Raw genomic sequence first — 23,306 nt, forward strand, 5'->3', positions numbered from 1 at the left:
TTTTTAGCTCTCTGAGCATTTACTAACTGTACCACCAATTAGCACAATTAATTACATATCTCGTATCTACCTGCCAATGATCCTAAAGACAGAGACACTGCCTTACGCATCCTTGTTTCACAGTATTGATAGAATTGTCATAGGGGCGCCTGGGTGGCTCAGTAGGTGAAGCGTCCGGTTAGTTCTAAAACTAACATCTTTTTTTAGGATATCACCCTAATACATACTGTCTTGTAGTCTAAAGATAAAAGGCACAAAAAGATGGCATTATAAGACCCTACCCATCCCTATTATTGCATAAAATAAACTGATGACAATAGAAAAATACCTTAAATTTTGGTTATATGTATTTTTTCTCTTATGTGAGGAATATTTTTTAAAACCAGAATGATAGAACATTAAAAACATCAACTAATATTACTTCAGGCATATTAAAGAACCTTGAGTGGAGAAACCACTCAAGCACAATCTTATCTTCTTGGTGAAAAACAGAATACAGGACGCTTTCCCCAACAAAGAATGAAAGAGCCCACCTCCAAATCTGGTTAGCAGGGATACACTAGTGCCTGTGTGAATTTCCTAAGGCAGCGACCCTTTTCCCAAAGGGCACTCTGGAATGTTCTGAGGAGTTTTCTGTAGGCAGCATTTATCTTTCTTTTTAAAAAAAATTTTTTTTAATGTTTATTTTTGAAGGAGAGAGAGAGAGAGAGAGACGGAGTGTGAGTGGGGGAGGGGCAGAGAAAGAGGGAGACACAGAATTCAAAGCAGGCTCCAGGCTCCAGGCTGTCAGCACTGAGCCCGACACGAGGCTCGAACTCACAAACCGCGAGATCATGACCTGAGCCCAAGAAGTCGGACGCCCAACCGTCTGAGCCACCTAGGCGCCCCAGCATTTATCCTTCTTATTTTGATAGTCTGAACTGCCTTCTTTAACAATTTAATCTAAGCTCAGCCACATGAGTTTAGAAAATATTCACCATGATTTAAGGTAAAGCCAAAGCTTAGATATTTACCCTATCCTTATTAGAGCTATGCAAGAATTTCTGAACGCAAGGTTTCATAGCAATATTGATTATAATACTTTTGCCTTGCAAAGTAATACATTTTCTACTTATACAGAGAATATTTTACTTAATGTGATTTAATTTATCAAAGATTATTATGGAACATACATCTTGAAAGAAACTAGAAAAACTATCAAGTTTATTGTTTTCTGCCAAAAGTATACCCTCCATCAATGAGAAACATGAGCCCCTAAATTCGACTTTAAGATTTAAGTTGAGAATACATTATTACTTGGAAATAATGTAACTTATTTAAAGCGATTATTACATATTCTGTAGATGCCGTGGAAGATGCCCCCACTTTCCGGGTCACCCTGTGGCAAACAACCCTAAGCACTTCATGTGCACCTACATTATTCAATCTCTTCTACGACTCCAGGGTTACAAAGCTGGTTATTCCACTTTACAGCTGAAAAACATGAGGCTTAGAAAGGCTTTAAATAAGACCATACAGGTTTCAATCCAGACCTGAGGCCTAAATTTGAACTCTTAGTACCTCTCCTAAATTTTCAGAATATTCTACTATTACCGTATTTATATTTTCATGTTACCCGGCAAAATCTTTGAGTGGAAGAAGGTAATCAAATAATACGTTCTGAAACAAATATTAAATTATGTGCAGTATGATTTCCATTTTTCATTAATGCGGGGCACTTAATTTCTTTGAAAATGGAAAAAAAATCTATATGTTTACCTCTAGGCATCAAACACGTGATGAACCTGAACCGCCCCCCCCTTTCCCCCTCCAGGATCCACAACAAAGAGGTCCTTATATTTAACGCAGGGCTGCTGCAGGGCCCTGGCTAATTGGCTCCTTGGTCCCCTGAAGTAGCAAACGTACTTCCTCAGGAACCTACCAGGCAGGGAATGACAGACATAGAGTATAGCTCCAAGACTCCAACTAAAAAAAGAAATGGCAGAATTACCAAGTAGTTAGTAAAGAGCTAATGAAGTTAACAGTATACAGTCACTATTTATCAAATATCCTTTCAAAATGCATCTCGCATTTTTTTTCAATGAGTTTTCTTGCTAGCTACTAAAATAACCGTCTCTCCACTCATTCCCCAACTTACAAAATCATCTTTGATGGCCGAGGTTAAGCTCAAAGGCCTCTTCCTTGAGGAAGCACTTCCCAATTTCTAGCCAAGTGTTCGTCTACCTTTTGTCTATAGTGAACTCCGTGTGCAACAACACACAGTTCATTCTGCCTGGATCATGGGTCACTGCTTACATATCCCTCTCCCTAGTTTGCGTGGCTACTAGGACTTTAGTCCACTATGAATTCTATCTTCAAGCCACCCACCTTAGCCCTAGTAGAGCTACATATGCATGTCTGTTACAACAATTTTTAAAAACTGGTGAATTACGTTTCACTCCAGGCCAAGTTGACTCATGTAATGGCTATTTAAGTGGTATTAGCACTTTTGTCAGAAAGGTTTCGAAGATTAAATACATAAAATACACACATTTTTATCTGATGTATGACATATTATATTTAACATGCAATATTTATATATCACACGTTAATGTTTGTATTATGTTATATAGTAGTATTGTATTATGTTTAACACATCAAATCAAAGAACAATAATTTGTTCTTAAAATATAAGTTCAAGGAGACAAATGTCAAATATCTGGATCCTAATATTCTTAGAAACTAGTTAAACGTATAAAAAGGAAATTGTTTCATAATCAGATTAGTTGCTTTATTTTCTATCATCGGCAGCTATTTAAAACAACCTGGCCACAGGTTAACACTCCTACCATATATTAAAATATGAAAACAGTACCTGTATTTCAAAAGTCAAAGCTTTACTGTTTTGGCAAGAAGTAGCCACGGGTGAGGTCATTAGACATAGTGGCGCAAAAGAAAATGTTCTAAACATAGAAGCAGGGGCCTGGACAAGTAGTATATGCAGAAGTAAGGGCTAAGTTGGGGCGCCTGGGTGGCGCAGTCGGTTAAGCGTCCGACTTCAGCCAGGTCACGATCTCGCGGTCCGTGAGTTCGAGCCCCGCGTCAGGCTCTGGGCTGATGGCTCGGAGCCTGGAGCCTGTTTCTGATTCTGTGTCTCCCTCTCTCTCTGCCCCTCCCCCGTTCATGCTCTGTCTCTCTCTGTCCCAAAAATAAATAAACGTTAAAAAAAAAAAAAAATTAAAAAAAAAAAAAAGAAGTAAGGGCTAAGTATGAAAGAAACAGAAGTTATTCTCTTGAAAGAAACAAACAAAAGGGTTCCAACAAGGACACGATTTGGTAAACTCAAAACCGCTGGAGAGAAGTACATGTAGTCATTACAATGCTAAGGTGAACACACTTTAAATGCATTAAATCCATAAGCAATTACAGAAATCTGCATTGTTGTGTTCAAAGAAGCCAAGTGTGTTTCAGTATTCACAAAATCTCAAGAACTATTATTACTGTGCTGATACTAATTTCCTTGTCTTCAATAACTCAGAACACATGATTTCAATTTCTAAAATAAAGTTCTAAAATAAACAAAATAGCAACTCATTAAAAAAACCCCAAAACTTGAACCTCTCCATTAAGACTAAAATGTCAACTTTGATTCAAAACTAGGTCTGACATTGTTGTAATATAGATCTTCCTTGACTTACAATGGTGTCATGGCCCAATAAACTCATCATAAATTGAAAATACCATAAGTTGAAAACGCATTTAATAATCGAAACCTACCAAACACCATTGCTTAGCCTAGCCTAGCCTATCTTAAATGGGCTCAGAACACTTACATGAGCCTACAGTTGGGCAAAATCATCTAACATGAAGCCTATTTTATCATAAAGTGGTGAATATCTCATGTAACTTATTGACTACTATACTGAGAATGAAAACCAGGATGGCTGTACGGGTACAGAGTGGTTGTTAAGTTGTCTGACCTCGTAATCGAGTGGCTGACCACAAGCTGTGGTGGCTGCCGCTGTCCAGCCTCATGAGGGAGGATCCTACAGCATTTCATAGGCCCAGGAAAAGAGCAAATCTCAAAATTCCGAAGTATGGTTTCTACTGAATGTGTATCGCTTTACCACCATCACAAACTTGAAAATTCGTAAGGTGAACCATTGTAACTTGTGTTTCATCAAATTTAAGACACTGATGAAAGACATACCATTGGAATGATCCTTGTTTCTTCTGCTTTACCAACCCCCCACCATCCAGACCTCTGCATACAAAAGTAACATCTCCAAGACGTTCCTTTCTTTTCCAACCTCACTGCCACGTAATCTCCACCAACTCTCGCCCCCACAATTGTTCTAACTTTCTAACTAGCTTTTCTCCCCCTTCCCATTCATGTCCCCACCAGAGTCCCCCAAGCTCCAGGGCTAGCTAAGATAATTACTCTGATCCTATCACGACCTAAGTTAAATATCTTTCACGGTTCCCCAGTGCCTATACAATGTCCAGTCCTTAGCATGGAATTGAGACCTAATACGTACATGCCTGCTTCTATGAACTCTAAGAGCAGGATTTATACCTTGATAACCTCTGAGTTTCTTGTATATAGTAAGTATCCAGAAATAATGCAAATGAAAAATACCATTTGATTCTCAGATCTGAAATTTAGAGTAAATCATCTGGAAGGCCTGGATTAGTCACCCTGAGGAGGCAATGGAATGAATCAGGAGACCTGCAAGGGCTTTCTTTTTATTCTTAATCTTCAGAGTATAACATGTTTATAATAAAGGTCTGCTGATTGTGGGAGTCTTCTGAACCAAAAATCAATTCATACCCCAACAATTTCAAATTTATGCAGGCCGCACCAAATGTCTGAAATTGGGAATCTCTAGAAAGTACCATAAGAGCATGACTGGAGGGACCTGTGCATATTATATAAAAGCTACACTGGTGAAAACCAGTTGCCTTTCTGGCCTTGATCCTGAGAGCTTTAAAGGGAATGAGGAAAGCAAGGTCAATTTGGAAAAGACAATTTTAGCCGACAGGACACAGGTAAAGACTAAACAGAACAGCAAATGTCTAAAACAATTAGAATCATATCATTTGTGTCTTTCCAATGTATTGTTCTCATAATGCACAGGTTCATTAATGGCGATTAACAAAGATTATTAATCTATATGTAGCAAGCTTCCCTGCTTGTTGGTCTTACAAAGAAATAATCCTCTCAAATTCTATCTTAAAAATTAAAATTTACATATTGATTTACAAAATTTGGTGCACTGGGGTCACTAGAATATAATCTTAATACTTTCCTATCAGAAATCTCAAGGGAACTTATATATCTTGTATTTGATCATATCATAACAACTTGTTCTCTTTAACTATTGGACTCGCTGTGTTATCCTGTGTCCAGTGCCTAAGAGCTCGTTAATTACCTAAACTATATCTCCATAGGTCTTGTTAATTACCCGTCTCCTGTCTCAGAGGACCTTGTTAATAACTTGTACAGTCTCTCTAAAGAGGTCCTAACAACACATTAAAATTAAAGATGCTTTTCTTTTAGCACCTGTCAAGTGCTGTAAATTGAGAAATTTTCACATCAGTTTATTAGCCTACAGTAGTTTTTGTGGATTTTTTTGGCTGGTTTGCCTCTCTCACAAAATCTCTCTGTATCTTAATCTCTCAGCTCAAAATAACAACAACAACAACAACAACTTAACAAAGTTTCGTCTTTTTTAGTTATGGAGCTTTTTTTGTTTTCAATTTTGAAGTCTATAAATATCAATTTGCATTAGTGAGTTAGCAAAAGGATGGCATGGTCGGTATCTGCAAATTAACCCATCGGGAAATGTACCAATTAATGAGAGCTATTATAATGAGTATTAGGATGACAAAGGGTAAAAAAAGTTTCAAGTGGCATCTGGGGAGTTCAGCAGGAAAGTTCTAGTTAGTGTTAAGGGAACTCATCATATTGCATATTCCGTGTTCCCAGTCACTGTTTCATTGGATACATTCTGCAAATCCCGGGACACTAATGGATTAATGGCTCTAAAAATCACCTCAAAAGTTTTTGTTTTCTGTCTCATAAATGAGGCTACAAGTTTTCAGCTATGTAAAAGGTGTATAGCCTGTCATGAATAATAGGCAAAATTATCTTTAATATTAGACAAACAAAAAGTAAATACTGCTATTAAAATAAACCTCATGCCCTTTAAGGTTTACCACGCCAAAGACTGAGTTGTAAATTCACACAGGAGGGGGACAAAAGGTCCATAAGGAGTGTTATAAAAATGAAGATTTTAAAACCATGAATGGGATTATTTCTTTAGGAGCATTTGTTCGCTGTAACTTTTTAAAATCAAAATGTAGGCCTATAGTAAACAGTCTTTTTTTCATGAACATGTTCTGCATCTCCATAATAATGATTACACGCTTATAAGCCTATGGTGATTGGTGATTTGTGAAAATAAGAAACACATTTAAATATACATTCTAGGTAACAATTTTTTATACCTTCTAAGAAAGGTATGATACAACCATAGACAGGAATTGACTAGTTAAGGAAAGAAAGAAGGGAGAAAGGGAAGTAGGTCAATGTGATCCCAAAAGTAAAAGGCATTCTGTCATGCAAAATTATAAAATACTAGTGATAGATAGGAGTTCTTGATCTCAGACACTATGTCTTCACTGTCCTAAAAAAACAGCTAAGGGGCACACAGGGTTTTCCATAGCAAATACGGTCAATGGAAATCTATGCATATATGCTCCAATAAAATCAGTAACACCCGGAATGATATTATAAAACATACCATTAAGTGAACATAGAGCAACTGAGACTTTTTGCCACATGGTATTCACAACTACAGTAAGGCGGAAAAATAATGAAGGGAAAGCATGTTCTTTGCGTGAGTCACAAACGGAAGGATATTCCCAAAACGAAATTCTCCAGTAAAAATACCTCCCGTAAGTTCTTGCTCTCCGACGAGCTTCCTCTCTTAACATCAAACATCAGCTCTCCATACAGGGTACGCTTACATTATCGACTGTGTATTTTTTTTTTTTTAAATTTCAGAATAAGACATACCCAACGAACTTTCTCCTTAACGAATTCCCTTGACTGGGTAGAGTTCTTCAATCCTACACTTTTTCACGGAGGCTCAGAAGAACACCCATCTCAGAGTTTCTCTTCAAGTTATTATAGGTAGCGTATAAACACACGCATGTTTTGTAAGTGTTGTTCATCACTACTGATGCCTAGGTTTTACCTGCACCCTGAGAAACAAATCATGCACAGAGGCCATAAATATTAAACCGTCAGACATTTCAATGCCTACCATGATTTAGATGTGTCTCAGCTATTCGGCCAAATCTCATAGTCCTCTCCACATCCCTGTTACAGTCAAGCTGATCTCCTTACTTTGGCCTCCGCCTCAGCGAAGGCCCTGTCAGCAAAACTAACATGACGATGTCACCTATTCAACTATGAGTTCACCAACAGGACTCCTAATTCCTATTCATCAATGAGTACTTACTGAGCTCTTAGGAAATACATGATATAATTTAGATTAGTGATTGTTAAACCTGACTGAGAATCAGTGGTTAAGTCTTAAAAATGTTGATTTTTATTTCAGGGCCCATTCCACTAAAGATTCTAACTCAGTATGAGATAGGACCCAACAAACTGTAAGTTGAAAAGAAGCCCCTGATGATCAGCACTAAGGATGTGCACCGATGTAGGTGCCCCACAGCATAAAAGAAGAATTCAGCATAGCTGTTACGAAGTTTAGGTAGCTTAGGAAGTCTGCATCTGGTGTTACAAATCAGTGGTTCTTACAACTTTTTTCAACTAGGCTTTTTAAGCACACCTAAGTTACCATGGCCCCTGTGCCCTAACGATTAATAATAGTGCTAAGGGTTGTGAGAAGTAAATGCAAAAACTGCAGTTCACTTAATATTCTGAGGATGTATCATTCAGAAGGTTTAACCAGTTATGCTTCGTTAGGTGGCCTTCCACACGCGTTCAGGGACACAGGCTGCCCCTATCTTATGGCTCTGCCCTTCTCAAAGATCTCCACTCAGTTAGCCTGGGGCTCCGCCAACTAGTTCAGTAAACTGCCAAATAATAAATACCTTTGGCTTTGGCCTTCCTGGCCATACAGCCTCTGTTACAACTACTTGACTCTACCACTGTAGCACAAAAGTACCCATAAACCAACGGGTAGGCTGTGCTCCACTGAAACATTCCTTACAAAAATAGGCAGCGAGCCAGACTTGGCCCCCGAGCCTTGTTTGCCAACGCCCTGGTCTAAGGTAGTGAGGAAGAGAGGCAACAGTGATGACCATCCAGTACGTTTTCACGAACAGACCTGAAGATGGTCGACATCTCTTCGGCTAACTCTTCATTAAGCCAGAACTTCGTCACATGTCCCCACCTAACTAAGGGTCTGTGTCCGTCTGAAAAGAAAGGGCATCATGTGTGCTGAACACACCCAACCCTTCCACGTTCCACTGGAAGACCGGCCCAGTGTCATAGAAGAAATGGCTGTGAACAGATTATTTAAAAACGGTGCAACAAACACGCAGGGGTTTTTCGTTTTCGGAAAATTATATACTGCTGATGCAAACAGGCACGACTTTACAAATTGTGGAGTTAACCACACAACACATTAGTTGATGCTGATGATGCCAAAGCACCTGTGATTTATAATTAAAAAAAGCAAGCGTAGCAATTTTAAATCACAGATAACTCGATAGCCATCATAAAGGGATGAAACATCTTCCTGAAAATGACAAGAATTCCAACTACACCTTCCAGTCCACGTGCAGTAGGCGCTTTGCAGCATGCCAAGTGTTCAACGGCATCCAGACTTTTCAGAAGTGGCACAGACCACAAAGTCAATGCGGTGTACTCACCGCACCCCATCCAGCTTCTTCCGGGTCCATCGCTGAGCCCGATTTCTTCACTGGCTGCACTGAGGCTGGGACGTGACTGCGCTCTGGCCAAGGGGACATCTGCAGAAGTGACGTACAGCACGGCCAGGCCTGGCGCATGAAAGCGTGCTGCGTGGGGGCCTCCGCTCGCTTTGCCTGCTGCCTGACCTTGGAGACAGGTGGTAAATGGTGGCACAAGAAAGGAGGAGCCTGGTTCCAGAATACTAGGGTGGCGCTGAACGGCTGCAGGGAGCAACACACTGGCTTCCCTCGTCCTCGGCATCGTGAGTCAGGAGGCAACGACACGGAGCTGTATGCTTGTACCGTGATAGGTGATAAGCCAGTGAAATCTGGGGTTATTACATTACAGCTGGTAACTTGCCTAACACCGGGTTCTTAAGGAACTCCAGAAAATGTGCTATTTAGGGTATGAATATTACATTTCAGGAGTCCTTTAAACACACTCAGATTCTGAATAATGCTTAGTTGTACACAAAAAATGCACATATCTGCCTTTGTGGCTCTGTCTTCCACGTCCCAGAAGATCTCGATCTCTGCAGCCCACCCTGGGCTGGAAGAGGAGACTGAAGGAATAAAAGCACATTTTAGGAAACTGGTCTGCCAAGCTTTGTATTCATTCACTCAAAAATGTTTTTTTCTAACACCTGCTACCTGCCAAGCATCAGGCTGGAGACTCGGGGCAGAAACACGAATGCCATGTGGGCACTGCCCTCAAGTTCTCCACGGCGGCGGGAGGGAAAACAGTGACCAGCCTGTATCAGTGAACGATGGGAGGCCCGTAGAAAGGAAGACTTACGTAAGAAAATGCTGCAGCACACGGATCAATTACCCTCTCCACCTCCCTAGAAAGAGCAGGCCGGGCTTCCGAGAAGAGGGGCAGGGAGATGAAAGAGACTGCAAGTTAGTGACTGCGAGGACAAGCGAAGAACCCCCGTTCTCTGTTGGAGTAATCCCACAAAAAGCCTGATTCATTTCTCCTATCAGTTTGATGCAAGACTGTAGGACCTACTCCAAGAACAGAAGCAAAATACCACATTTGTTTGTGGTTTACAAGGTGCTTTCTTCAGGTGGATTTCACTTTTTACTAAGAAAAACTGTGATGTCTAAGAAAGTGTTCCCTGGTCCTTTCCAGTTTTAATCCTACGCTATGCACACGCAGGGCGATACCACGGCCTCCCTGCACCTGCCATCACAGGTGAGCCAGAGACATCACAAAGAACACGATCCAGTTCCACAGCTACCCAGTTTACCCTCAACTTTGCTCAGCATTCTCTCGGACACTAGTCCCAAGAGTCCAGGAGACTCTAAACAGATCAATCTAGCACAACTGGAAAAAAATAACCTGCAGCACACGTCCTAGTGATAGGAGTCCATAGCTTCAAAAATACCTTCGGTGGAGATATTAACGTGAGCAATCTAAAACGTCTCCTATCACTGACGGCTGATGTCGGGACGAGAAACAGGAACATACTGTTACGTAACGACATAACTACCTTGACCGTATTCTCCAAATTCCACTCAAGATAAAGCTGCTTTCTGGAAGTTTGAACTGCTTTCTTTTCCAAGATCTATTTATAGTCGATCCTCCTTCTTTACACTATAAATTAGAGCAACCGGCAACCCTTTTATTCCAAATGTGTTACATTTACCACAAACATGGTTTGTATACAGATGAAAGGTTAACTTCCCAGGAACCTGGATGGTTGTTATCCTCATACCTGACATCCCAAAGAATAGGGAGAAGAGAAATAAAATTTTTAAATCTTGTTTTTTTGTTTTTTTTTTAAATGCTTGCGAGCGTTTTATGCATATATCAAGAAACAACTCTAATTCTGATAGAAATAGCACTCATACTGAAATCGCCCAAACAAAGCCTGAATCGGGCAAAATGCCACACTCACTTTTCAAATCTGTGGCAGTCCATGTGAACAGCCCAAGTAAAGGGCAATTAAAGAGCTGAGGACACTTATTTTTCCATATGCTGCCATAATTTAAAAACATTATTTTCCTATCATTTCCCATTTTTCTTGCTTTTCTTTGACTCTAAAATTATATAAATTACCCAATCTCTAAGTTATCTCAGACAGTTGTTTTTAATTATCTTCTTCATAAAAAGAAGTTCAGTGAAAGTGGGGAGAAGCCAATATATTCCTATTTACCCCTGTAATTTAGGACTTAATATATGCAATATACTATGTAAAATCCCAAAATGAAATATCTGAGAGCGGCATAACAAAACTATGGACTCAATAAAACATTAATACCACCTGATAAAAATATATTTCTTTGGAGTGTAGTTTATAAAGAAAACTGAACAATACTTTTTAAAGCCATGGCAAATATTTATTGCTAAAAGAAAACGAAAGAAACACGTTTCCTGTGAAAATGTTAAATGCCTACTTTAACGCGTCATTAGGAGATCGGAAGACAGGTGGGAGAGTACGGTCTAAACGGGTGCTTGTTAGCACTGTATTTTTCGCTTCTAGTGGGACAAAACAAAGCACTGCTTTTGAATAAAGTATGATATGACAGTATATAAAACATAGTAACAGCTACCGTTCAGGGGTTCCCTATCTGGGCCCTGGCTTTATACCATGTACTTGATTTGAAACTTATCATCACCCAGTCCTACCAGGTAGGTATTCTTTTCCTTGTTTCAAAGATGGAGATGATGAGGTTTATAGAGGTCACAGAGGTAGCGAGCCAGGGTTCCCGCTCCGGTCTGCATTCTAGACATTACTGCCTTGAGGAAAAACTTCTATTTCCCATGGCAGACACTCTACGATACTACTCTATAATTGCTTAGGATTCCAATACATTCATCTCAGTCTTTGCTTAAGGTTTCTTTAATCAGCTGTTCCACGGTGGACTTCTGCAAAATCCATAAGCTCATTTAAAGGTACATTCGCAGTTCCAACTTGTACTAAGGAATAAGAAAAGTACCGTTATATGCATAACTGAGAACTCAGATTTTGAAAACCTGATCTTTATCATTACCATGAGAGTGAGCATTCCCATGCCTACAAATCATCATACAGATGCACTTTGATATATTTACAGTACCCACAAGGGTCACAAAATTCCAGTAAAGAGTCACAAAGAAAAGCTACTTCTAAAGAGCCACTTGCTAAAGGCAGGTGACACCTACTATGAAAACCAGTAAGACCTAACATGAGCCAGCTATTCTTAGAGAATAGCCCACGGGTTGCTATGGTCCACTAATCCTCTCCAGAGAGCCCAGGAACTAATCCCTGGAAAATAATATCTAGAAACACAACATATCACCTAAATTTCTGGCTTAAATGAACACCCACTGGTGATTCACTCTCACCATGTCTCATCAAAAGCTATGCTGCTCTCTTCACAAGTTTCAGTTGAGTTTCTGGCTCACATAAGTAGAAAATAGACTAGGGTAGGGACTAAGAATCTTTTATCCTTCTAAGATAAAAAGTCCAATCCAAAGATGTATGCAATGATTCCTGGCTCCATAATTAATTATAAAAATAAGATAAGAATTTTGTTCAAGTCAAATAAAAGGAATTTAAAACATTCAAGTATTTTTAAAGGGATATTTGATACTTTAAGGACGCTATTTTTCAAAATAGCCCAACTTCCCCCATGTTAGGCTTACCTTGAAGATGGCATTATATTTGAAGCCCTGAATTTTGCTGTAAACGGATTAGTTGACTCATAATCGAAATAGTCCTGACGATTTTCACTAAACGCATTGGGTGATTTCAAGTCACAAGGGCTATCAGATCCCCCATTGTTAAGTTTATCAGATCTTCTGCTATCTTTTTTTCCAGTCACTCTTTCAAACAGGCTAACTTTCTCCCTTTTCTCCCTTTTATTTTCTTTCCTTACTTCAACTGGTTTTGAAAATAAATTCATGCTGCTGTCCCAGGATTCACTGCTTTCTTCAAATGGATTTTTCTTCCTTGGCAGTGTTGCAAATTTTTGGGGTAATGAAGCAGTCACATTTGTAAATGGGTCATTTTGTCTTCCGAAAGACGAGTCACCTTCATCCACACTGCTGTCAGGTTGGTTCATTTTAGAAGTATCAAAGCTTAATGTTCTTCTGTGTGGAGATTTGAGACTTCCTGCAAACAATTTTGTAGTTAGTACATAATCAGTGACACATTGCATCATGCTACTTGACAGATTCTGTGTGCACACTGCTGCTTTTAGAATGAGAGCAATTAGCTATTTAAAGATATTAACCTTTAAAATAATCAAGGAAAACAATCTTAAAATGCTAAAGTATAGCAGTCTGAAGTAGGCAGGCTATTAATAATTAGCATATTGCTAGACAATCAGTAATTTACTCAGCTCAGAAAGAAACAATCATATAAACACACTATAATGTCAAAACCAGAGGTTCTGGTGGGCACGATGGTGCTATAAATTCTCAAAGACGTTTTTCATCATTAGCATTAAATATACTTTCCTACTCCTGCACACGCAAGGTTTTTCTTCTAGGAACTTTCTGATTAAATGGAATATCCATTTACATCTCAGGCTTCCGAGACTGAAGAAACAGCAATTAAGAAAAAAAAAAAGAGAGAGAGAAAGAGAATCCAGGCTTTGAAAAGCAACTGGGACTTATTTTTGTTATCACTTAATATAACCACAATGCTGAATGCAGACAAGTTCTGCCTTTAATAAACATCAATTTTGAGGATAGTCAGCACTCACCAAAGATTTGATAACTAAACTTGAAAACTATCAAGAAGTTGCAATTTTTAATTTTCTAATTTTCTCAGTGAAACTCTGAAAATTAAAAGGGTAGTTCAGATCACTGAGGCTACGATTAGAAAGTGTCACTTACCACTTTCCGGAACCGCTCCGAAGGAATCTGTCTGGCGTCCAAGAAGATGTGTCTGACCAGCGGTGCCAGACTTCAGCTTCTCAGAAGATATGTGGGTCCCAGTCAGATCAGACATCGAATGTGCCGAAGAGAGTCGCTGAGGACCCAAAAGGAAAGGCTTTTTTGGTTTGGATTTCATCTGCATTTCACCACTTGAAAATTCAGTACTGGCATCGGGCACGTGAGAACTTGGAATGATGGCAGAAGACGTATCAGAAAACGTCCCATCGTTTTTTCTACCTTTCATCTTATCTTTTAATTTCGCAAAAGGAGACCTTGTTTTGTCCTTCATTGATAAGTCAAACATACTTGCTGTCATATTGTTCCTCATGAATTGAATATTGACCTTTATCTCACCCCTGTTTTTGGCTCTTTTTCCTTGTTTGGATTCTAATCTAAACCACCTTAAAGAGAAGGGGGAAAAAAAAAACTGGGTTGTAACATGTAACAAAGAGAGGATATGTGCTTGTTATGTACAAATAGCTTTTCAGGCTAAGCTATTATTACAAATCAAGGCACTCTAAGCATGACAGTGATTATGTGTCCATCTGACGTAAATGTTGCTAGTGGCCCAAGAACACCGTTTAAGGTTAAAAGACACTGAGGTAAAGACTACTGAAAGAATTCATCAATACAAACTACTTTTGAGCACTATAAAATGATAAAGGTTCACATTTTTTTAACAAATACATATTTAGCCCCAACCCCCAAATATTTCTTCTCTAAAAACTACTAAAAGAATGTTGTTGATATTGGAGACCACTGCACCGGAGTTTGCTAATCATGAAAATTACATGTGATGTGAATTTAGATCCATGTGAAGTGGGTCAAAGCCTTCTCCTGAATAAAATCTGAAAAATGTGTAAAACGTAGGAAGTGACAATTAGTAATAACTCTTGCAAGGGTTTTGAAGAAAAGAGAAAGCCTAAATGCTTCCTGTTAGAATGGACTTGCTTCATTTGTTATTGCCACCGTAACAATACCAAATAAAAATTCTCTTAATTGGGGCCAAATCTTCTGCTTTTAGTCAGTTCGCCAAATTGCACTGTCCGTTCTCAAATGACGTTACAGGAGTCCCCCTTATCCGCGGTTTCACTTTCCACGGCTTGTTACCAGTGGTCAACCGCCTTCTGGAAGAAGATGATCCTTCTGGTACTTCCTCAGAAGGTCGGCGGTAGCCTCATGCTAGGTCAGGAAGCCTACATCACTCACCCCACTTCGCCTCAATCCGGAGGCATTTTATCATCTCACATGATCACAAGAAGGATGATTACAGGACAGTAAGAGATGTGAAGAGAGAGACCCCATTCGCGTTACTCTTATTATAGCATATGTTACGACTGTTCTGTTGTATTATGAATTTCTTACTGTGCCTAATTTATAAGTTAAACTTTATGACAGGCACACATATATAGGGAAAAACATAGTGCATCTAGGGTGGGGTACTAGCCACACTTTTAGGCAACCACTGGGGTCTTGGAACGGATGCCCCGTGGATAAGAGGGGCTACTGGATAAGAGGCAAAGTTTATTTTGGTTTTGTTCACAGTACTTTTATCCATGAGAAAGTCTTCAGTTGTCAGTGTTACAAGTGGTCATTCTATAGGGAAAACAGCCAAGAGAAAAAGAAAAAAATTTGCAAAATCGAGCCTAGAAGAAAGTTTCTACAGTGTTTTCCCATTACTTAACAATGAAGCATAAACCGCACACAGGGTAGTACTTAAATACAGCTCTAATAAAGTGTAACAGATTTTCTTAGCTACAAAGGAACTGTGATCTAAGTTTACATTAGTACTTTCTCTCCTTGTTACTAAGAAGATACCCAAGAAGCTTATGTTTACCATACACCAAGTGAAGACTGGTTCACGGGTCTTTCCAGGCAGGAGAGGAAATTAGCACATAGCGTATATACCAGCCACATCTTAGCAAGCAGCACACAAGAGAAATATTTTCTTCGTTAATTTGAGGCATTTCAATCAATTAAGATTTAGTTGCATCAAAGCAAGCAATTGATTAAAATAAAGTATTTTATAACAGAAAGCCTTAATCAGAGACCCTAAACTGAGAAAAGCCCTTGAGGCCAATGGTGAAATCTGAAGACACAGGGACTAGAAATAAGAAATGACAGCAATAAACTCTGTGGAATAGAAAACCTTGAACGATACAGAACTTAGCACTTGAAAAGCTTGGTAATAAAACAAGGTTATATACCCAGCTATTAATTCCCAGTTTGGGATAATAAAGCCATTTTAAATAAGGGAAAAATGCTTCTGACGGAGGGTACGTGGGAAATATTCTGTACCATTTTAGGCTTTACACAAAATAAGCGAAATACACTTTGCAAGAAACATACCAAAAACAAAACAAAAGACCTACGCATGTAGGACTTTCACGTATATAACAAATCAAAGCAAATCTGGGAAAAAAAAAATAAACCAATAAACCAATAACCCGGTAAATGGAAGAGGGTAGAAGTAATCGAAACTCACTGAATTTCAGAGATAAGGCCAAACCAATCATCTAATTTAACATCCGCTTTTCACAGATGAGGAAATTGAGGCACAAACGGTAAGTAACTTCCCAATGTCAGATTAAAGTTCAATAAGGAAAATATCCAAGTGGATGAACAACATGTGCATGAAAACAGTTGCTCTTTCCTATGTGATGAACCACATATGTTAGTAACATTAAAGGCAGGGCTGGTCACATGTTATAGAACACTCTATTTAATCAAGAGACAGTGACAGCCAAAGAGGAAGGCAGCACAGGTTTTCTACTGCTAAAGGGTAAGCTACTTGAAGAGTTTGCCTTGCACTCAATAAATGTTTACTGAATACTTTTTCTAAAACTCTATTCTTAACACAACCGAGCTATAATTCCGTGTGTGTGTTGCATTGCTTTATTTTATGGTAGGGAACACTAAAGACTTAGGTAAGCTTTGAAGGATCAAGCAAGTCGGTATTTGAATACAAACTGTAAATACGGTATATTTTCCATCCTCCCCCCACCCCGCCCCAAGGAGAAAACTGCAAAGCACTTTTAACGAATATGTAAACTTAAAATTTAGGCATGACAAATAACTTCAGCTGCTTTGTTTTGAAAGTGATATAATGGGGAAGTCTTAATGAGACCTTCAAGAATCATTCCAGAGATAGTACTTATTTTCCCAGGCTTCAGAAAGATAAAATGAAGACACATCATTTGGGGCTTAGTGGATTAATGCTGATTTTTTTCACCTCTGGAGTACCGGGTTTCAACTGCGTCTGGCCTCTGTTCAATTTTTAGCGGGCACAGGCCCATGTTCAAAAGCCACCACACATGTGGGAACTATTCCCAAGCAATCGGTGCTGTGTGGTCAGAAACGGGACAAGATTGGCAGGAAGGGTGCCAGAGGCCAGGACACAGGTGCACTGCAGACTCACACAAAAGTCCTAAAATCTGCATGTGTTTGAGTCATACCTAACTCGAGGGACTCTGATTGTTATTACTTTTCATGAGCATTTAAAAAAAAAAAAAAAAAAATCAACATCACCCAGTTCTGCTGTAAAAAAAAAAAAAAAAAATCAATAGATATTACATAACAGCATGAACGATTTTACCATTCTATTATTAAACATTGTATTATTTCCTTAAATCTTGTGCCAGAACCAGCCCAGACACTCATAAAAGTGGGAGATACAGAAGTTCTCTTTCCGTGCCCCACTCAAAGTGTCCTGGCTCAGGCCCTTTCCCTCTCCTGACAGGAGAAGAGAAGAAAAGAAAAGAAAAGAAAAGAAAAGAAACAAAAAAAGGCATTTAATTTCAAATCATAAAAATAAGCAAAATAAGAGTTTTAGCCTTCATGCTTCTCTCCCTATCATGACACAATTGGAAGACAAGCTGTAAATACTTGTCTTCAGCGTCGAGAGTAAAAAGTGTCACACCCAGCAGCTTCGTGGGACTTCTAAATCAGCTGGTGGCCTTCATCACTCATACCGGTTTTCTAAGAAGCACTTGGGGATAGGCCGACAAGGCTCAGCACTGTGCAGAATATTAAATATCTTTCTTGCAATACACCGGTGGCTCAAGTTCCTCGCTCACTGTGCCACGTGCACAGCTGTGCTGCAAAAGGAAGCTATTAAATATATTAAAAACCCAGAAATATTACCAATAAAGATATCTCATCAAATATGTGGTCCTCATTTATCCACAAAGAAAATGGGATTTAATAACACATGAAAATCGCTTCACATGCAATAAACATCACAAGCCCTGTTGATAACATTTAAAAGCGTTTTCCCCCTAAAAGTTCTTATCAGTTTTATGTAGTGGCCAATAGAGAATTCCCGTAGGGAGACTACGATAAGAGAGTGTTGCTTATGATCAAATTTATTGTCATTCGGATGCTGACAAAGATAAAGAGTACAACAAGAAGGAACTTTAAAAGCTTAGTTCATCCTCTGAGTTTCCGAATTCACAGTTGGGCCTACTTTCACTCAGAAAACTTCTACTGGAGAGAAGGCCTGAAATACATCATTCGAGAACCTAAAAAGTGCCAAAGTGCAGCATAATATTTCAAGTTATAATATGCTTAAAAGTTTACATTCAAAGCACTTTAAATATTATAGAGTGAGTGTCATCCAAAGTTGGTGATTTGAAACAAATTCTTTGCTAATTATCCACTTTTTTTTTTCAGTTTAAATTTGATGGAGAACTCCTCAGGGGAAACTGAATACCACTTTGTAGGAATCAAACAGTGATCAACATCACTGATATATATTCAACTTTACATTTTTTAAGCCCTTTCTCTTTTTCTTAAAATACTGTTACCTCTTGGTGAGCTTAAACGTTTACCATTTTCCCTCATGCATTCCCAGTACTTATCCCTCTACCCTTTTACCCTGCGTATATTAAATCTTACATACAGTTCCGATTTAAAAGACATTTTTTAATAAAAATAAAAACTGCAACCAGGAGAAGCCTGCAGGAAGATATGTACAGAAAATAATAAGACACGGTTGTTCTAAAAATGTAAGAAATTAACACGAACCTCAAGAAAGAAAGTTACGCTTATAAAAGTTTTTAAAAGGGCAAATAAATTTCAGTTATGACCGAAAGAAACACCAAAGCTGCTTCGGAAACTTGAAGTCCTGTTATAAATTCAACCTGTATTTTTCTCTCATTAATTCCATTAATCTTAAGGGTCTCTCAGACCAGAATAATTATAGGCTTAAGAAAGGGTGAGTACACCTATCTCTGGAAATTTACTATTTTTCCACTTGAGACATAACATCCAGTGTTAAATTCTATTATCCTTTTTTTAAATGAGAACGTATCTACTCTAAGCTTGAAAGTCACAGGTAAAAGGTCATGTTTGTATTGAAAAGGTCATCAAATCACTTCATCAGAACTGAACCCTTGTCTCCAGTCTGAGAACATTCCACATAGTCTAAACATGCCGACTTTACAGAACTAATTCTGAAGTAATACACTCCCTCCAATACGTTGTAAATTCAAAAATGTTAGTGTCTATTGAAGGTTGAGAATATTTGTACGTAGTTTTCATTTTTTTTTTTCTTGTAACGGCTTTAGACTCCATCAAGCTGTACTGACCCTGAAAGATGGTTGAGCTAAAATAAAGGCCAAGTTTATAAAGCTGCAATGAAATACTGAGCTCTAAATGTGGTAATTTATCTTCTGACAGAGTTCAATACGTGACCTGATATTGGAAGACTTAATTTTCTGATGTTCCAATTCCTGGAAAATTGTAATGTTTAATGATTATAACAATTTACACATACATGAAGTTTTAGTTGGTCAACACTGGGATCCAGTCCTCCTAGGAGTAGTGAAACAATGTCAATTTACTTACAATTCAAAGCAAAATATTCAATTATTTAAGATGTTTCCCTTAAACGCAAAACGAGAGTAATGGATCCTTAACGACTCCATTTAAAAAATATTTCTTCACAAGGGCTACTTCGACTTCAGATGTGCGCAAATGTGGTGCCCAAAACTAGGTCATGTTTCAGTCCAAAAACCAACGCCCCAGTTACACAAATAATTTCCAAGAACAGAAAATCCATAAATATCATCTCCCCCCAAATTCAAAATAAATTATATAACTTACTCTGTTTTCCTTCTTTGTTTGTCCTCAAAGATGTCATTGAGATTGATTGCCACCTGCCCTAAAAATTTATCCAGACCCACCAGGGACCTGTGCATAACTATGAGGAAAAGAATGTATTTCTCTGGATTCCCCTGCATTAGCAACCCAGGTAGCTCAAAAGAGGCCTCTTCCTTCCAGACTGGCTCAAGGGTTTTCTCGGCTACAGAGGTGGAGTACTTTTCCTTGCCCAGCTGAATTATAGTGTATGTGTCATTGGTGCCACTTTTGCCTTTGGGCTTCAGATCTTTGGCTTGGAGCACTGTGACCTGCACGTGGGTAGGAAACCACTTTTGGGCTTGCTCGGACAGCATCATTCTGTCCTTTTTCTCTGCACCGGGTTCTCAAGCGCAGGCAGTGCCCCTCCCGGAGGGAGAGCCTAATTCCTTAATCGCTGCATCCTAAGGGCACTTAACGGCGACGGGCAGACTCACAGCTGCCCAACTTCGCCAAGGCTCACTGTCAAGCGCCTTGCTGGGGCAGCCCCGGGGCACGGCTGCTCTGGGGGTGCCCTCGCCGCCGCAGAAGCGCAGGGGCCCACCATCCCCAGGCCGCGCCGCCCAGGCCTCCGCGAGGACCCCGCACCTTCACGCGCCGCCGGCCGCGGGGACGGGCCCTGGGCGGCGGCGGGGGCGGGCGGCTCCCGGGCCTGCGGGCAGGTGAGGCCTGACCGCCGGGGACCCGCGGAGGGCTGCGGGGGTGGGAGGGCGCCCCCGGCCCGGCCGACTAGGGCTCGCCCGCCCCAACTCGCAGCCCCCGGCCCCCCCCGGCCCCCGCCTGCCTCCTCGCGGCCGGGCCGCCCCCGCCTCCTCCGCACCTCCCGCCCGCCCGCGCAGGCCGGCGGGCCCGGCCCGGCTCCTCCTTCCGACCCCGGTAATACGAACCGCCGGCGGCTCGCGCGGCCTGGCTCCCTCTCGCAAACCTCTCCCTCTCCCTCTCCCTCCTCCTCCTCCCTCCTCCTCCCCCTCGCCTCGGCTCCTCCTCTCGGGCGGGGGCGGGGGCGGGTCGCCTGGCTGTGGAGCGGGACGGGGGACGGGGCACGCGGCCGCCCCGGCGCCGGCGGGCCGAGGGCTGCAGGGCGGCGGGCACGGGGCTCGGCCTCGCCGGGCCGGCTGCTGCTAACACCCGGCGGGCGGCGGCGGCGGCGGCGGCACTTCCGGGTTGGCCTTCTCCATGTTGATCTCGGGAACGCGACGGGGCGGGGCCGGGCGGGGCCGCGGGGTCAAGGGTCAGCGCCTCCCTGGTTGCCGTGGCGACCGGGGGCGCGCGGCGCGAGCTCCTTTCCCAGTGCTGAGCGCTCCTCCTGGGTTTCGCGCCCGCTGCTGCGGCCTGGCATGGCGCTGGGCTCTGGGGACGCGGGCACCTGCACGGGGCGGCTGGGGAAGCCAGGGAACGTTCCTGAAAGGTGGCAACCAAGGCCCGGGCAAGCCCGATCTAGGAAGAGACCCAGTTTTAATCTTTGGGAACCGTCTTGGGGGTACCCTGATGCCTGGCGCTCGGCACCAAGCGGACCTTAGATAAATGGTGGTGGGATGCATGGGCCCTCTTCCTTGACCGAAAACACACTTTTCCCCAACCCCTTATCCACTCTTCTCAAATTCACTGGAAACACATCCCCCACCCTCCACCTCAGTGGAAGAAGAGAGGGCAGCTGATGAAAGATTCCAAAACCGGCACAGGAATTTAATAAAGATCGCGAGAGACACTGGGCTGCAGTCAAAAGGCCTGGTTTTACACCCATGTCTGCTATCATCAGCCTGTGTGATCTTGGACAAGTCATTTCCCCGCCCTGAGCCCCAATTTCTTCAAGGGTGAGAAGACCGTGTCTAAGACCACTGGCCACTGTATGGGTTCAACGTCAAAAGGACACCTCGTGGGCACAGTCTGGTAGACTATCCTACTTCGGAAGCCAAACCCAGAGAGGATTCTCCTTCACCAAGGGCTACAGACTATGGCCTTACCTGCGCCTTAGGGCAAAACCGAATGGACACCAGTGCTGCTGGAATAGAAGGGGTTTTTTTTAAGAGAAGAAAATGGGGATCTGTGCTCTGTGCATGCTGAGCTTTTTCTGGACTAGCCTGATCTGGTGGGGAAAGTATGGATAATGGCTGACGAGCCGGGAGCCTTCCTTGACGCTCTACCTCTGCCAGAAATTCAGTATAGTGTTTGTGATGCACTTAGCCTCCTGAGGCAAGGAACTGAGATTCTGGGAGCCTCCGACTTGTCCGTAACTTGTAGATAAAGTGGCTGTTGGATTGTAGATAGGTTTTGATTTGATTTGATTGTGAATAAAATAGTTTGGAGGAGTATTCTGAGATAATGTACGTTTCCTAGCATAGTGTGGCACCGAGTCTCCTTTGCCCCTCAATTTCTCAATGGCAAGAGACCTGCATATACTACCTTAATTGTATTTCTTTCTGTTCATGTTTTACCTTCCCAAGGAAATTCTAAATTCTTTGAACTGCCTTGTGTATCATGGATCATCCCTCCACAGTGGCTGACATTCAGTATGTACTTGACCTGTTGAATGACTTACTGCCTTTTCTCCCTTTATAGGACTAATTTTGAGACCCAAACAATATGATAGATGTGCATATACTTTTCCGACTTAAAATGGCTGTAAAACGGGGTGCCTGGTTGGCTCAGTCGGTTAAGCTTCTGACTCTTGATTTTGGCTCAGGTCATGATCTCATGGTTTGTGAGATCAAGCCCCCCGGCACTGACAGCAAGGAGCCTGCTTGCGATTCTCTCTCCCCCTCTCTCTGCCCCTCCCCTGCTCGCTCACACATGCTGGCTCTCTCTCTCTCAAAGTGAATACACGTAAAAATAAAATAAAATAAAATGGCTGTAAAAGTAAGGTATTGTGTTTATTATTTTTAGGCAAGGTTTACAACTTTTCCATTTGAGGACATTATGTTGTCCATATTCCTCAGTGCCCCATGTTTACGGGATACTAGCTGCAGCACTTAAAACTAACAAACAAGGTCTTTTCATTAAACGTTTTTTGAATGGAGGCGTATGAAGGCCTAATATATTTGCATCACCAGAGCAGCCAATGAAAAACTTTAGTTAGGGAGGGGATGACCTTATACATTATTTTAATCTTGAAGAAAGAAGATATTGTCCTAATTCTAAAGGACGACACCACAAATCTCAAAGACTACCCAGGTTCTAGCACATTCTTTCAGGGACCCACTGGCACTTGCTAGTGTCTATAGATTTCCTCTCATCTATTGGAAACTCCCAGTTTTTTAGTTCTGCTTACACACAGTGACTGGTGTGAGTTCTGCATGAAGTAGGCACTCCAAAAAGAAACACTGGATGGATTTGCCACCAAAATCTTCAGGGGAAGAAACTATAGATGAAT

The 23,306-nt window shown here is 41.1% G+C and overlaps 1 protein-coding gene across 8 annotated transcripts in view; it reads right to left on the bottom strand.

Moving 5' to 3' along the window:
- RAB11FIP2 (RAB11 family interacting protein 2) overlaps positions 1–20,265 on the bottom strand; it is a 42,313-nt gene extending 22,048 nt beyond the window's left edge. For 5 of the 8 annotated variants that reach the window (XM_003994445.6, XM_045040742.1, XM_045040741.1 and 2 more), the window contains exons 1-3: positions 19,904–20,265; positions 13,757–14,199; positions 12,560–13,028 (exon numbers count right to left, since the gene is read on the bottom strand). In XM_003994445.6, coding sequence (XP_003994494.1) covers positions 12,560–13,028; positions 13,757–14,199; positions 19,904–20,256 — 1,265 coding nt within the window. In that variant the 5' untranslated portion in view covers positions 20,257–20,265. The other 3 variants (XR_006587354.1, XM_045040740.1, XM_006938211.5) reach the window with 3 other exon arrangements.
- Between the last annotated feature and the right edge of the window lie 3,041 nt (positions 20,266–23,306).

The sequence above is a fragment of the Felis catus genome, chromosome D2 (assembly GCF_018350175.1).
Source record: "Felis catus isolate Fca126 chromosome D2, F.catus_Fca126_mat1.0, whole genome shotgun sequence".
Lineage (NCBI taxonomy): Eukaryota > Metazoa > Chordata > Mammalia > Carnivora > Felidae > Felis > Felis catus.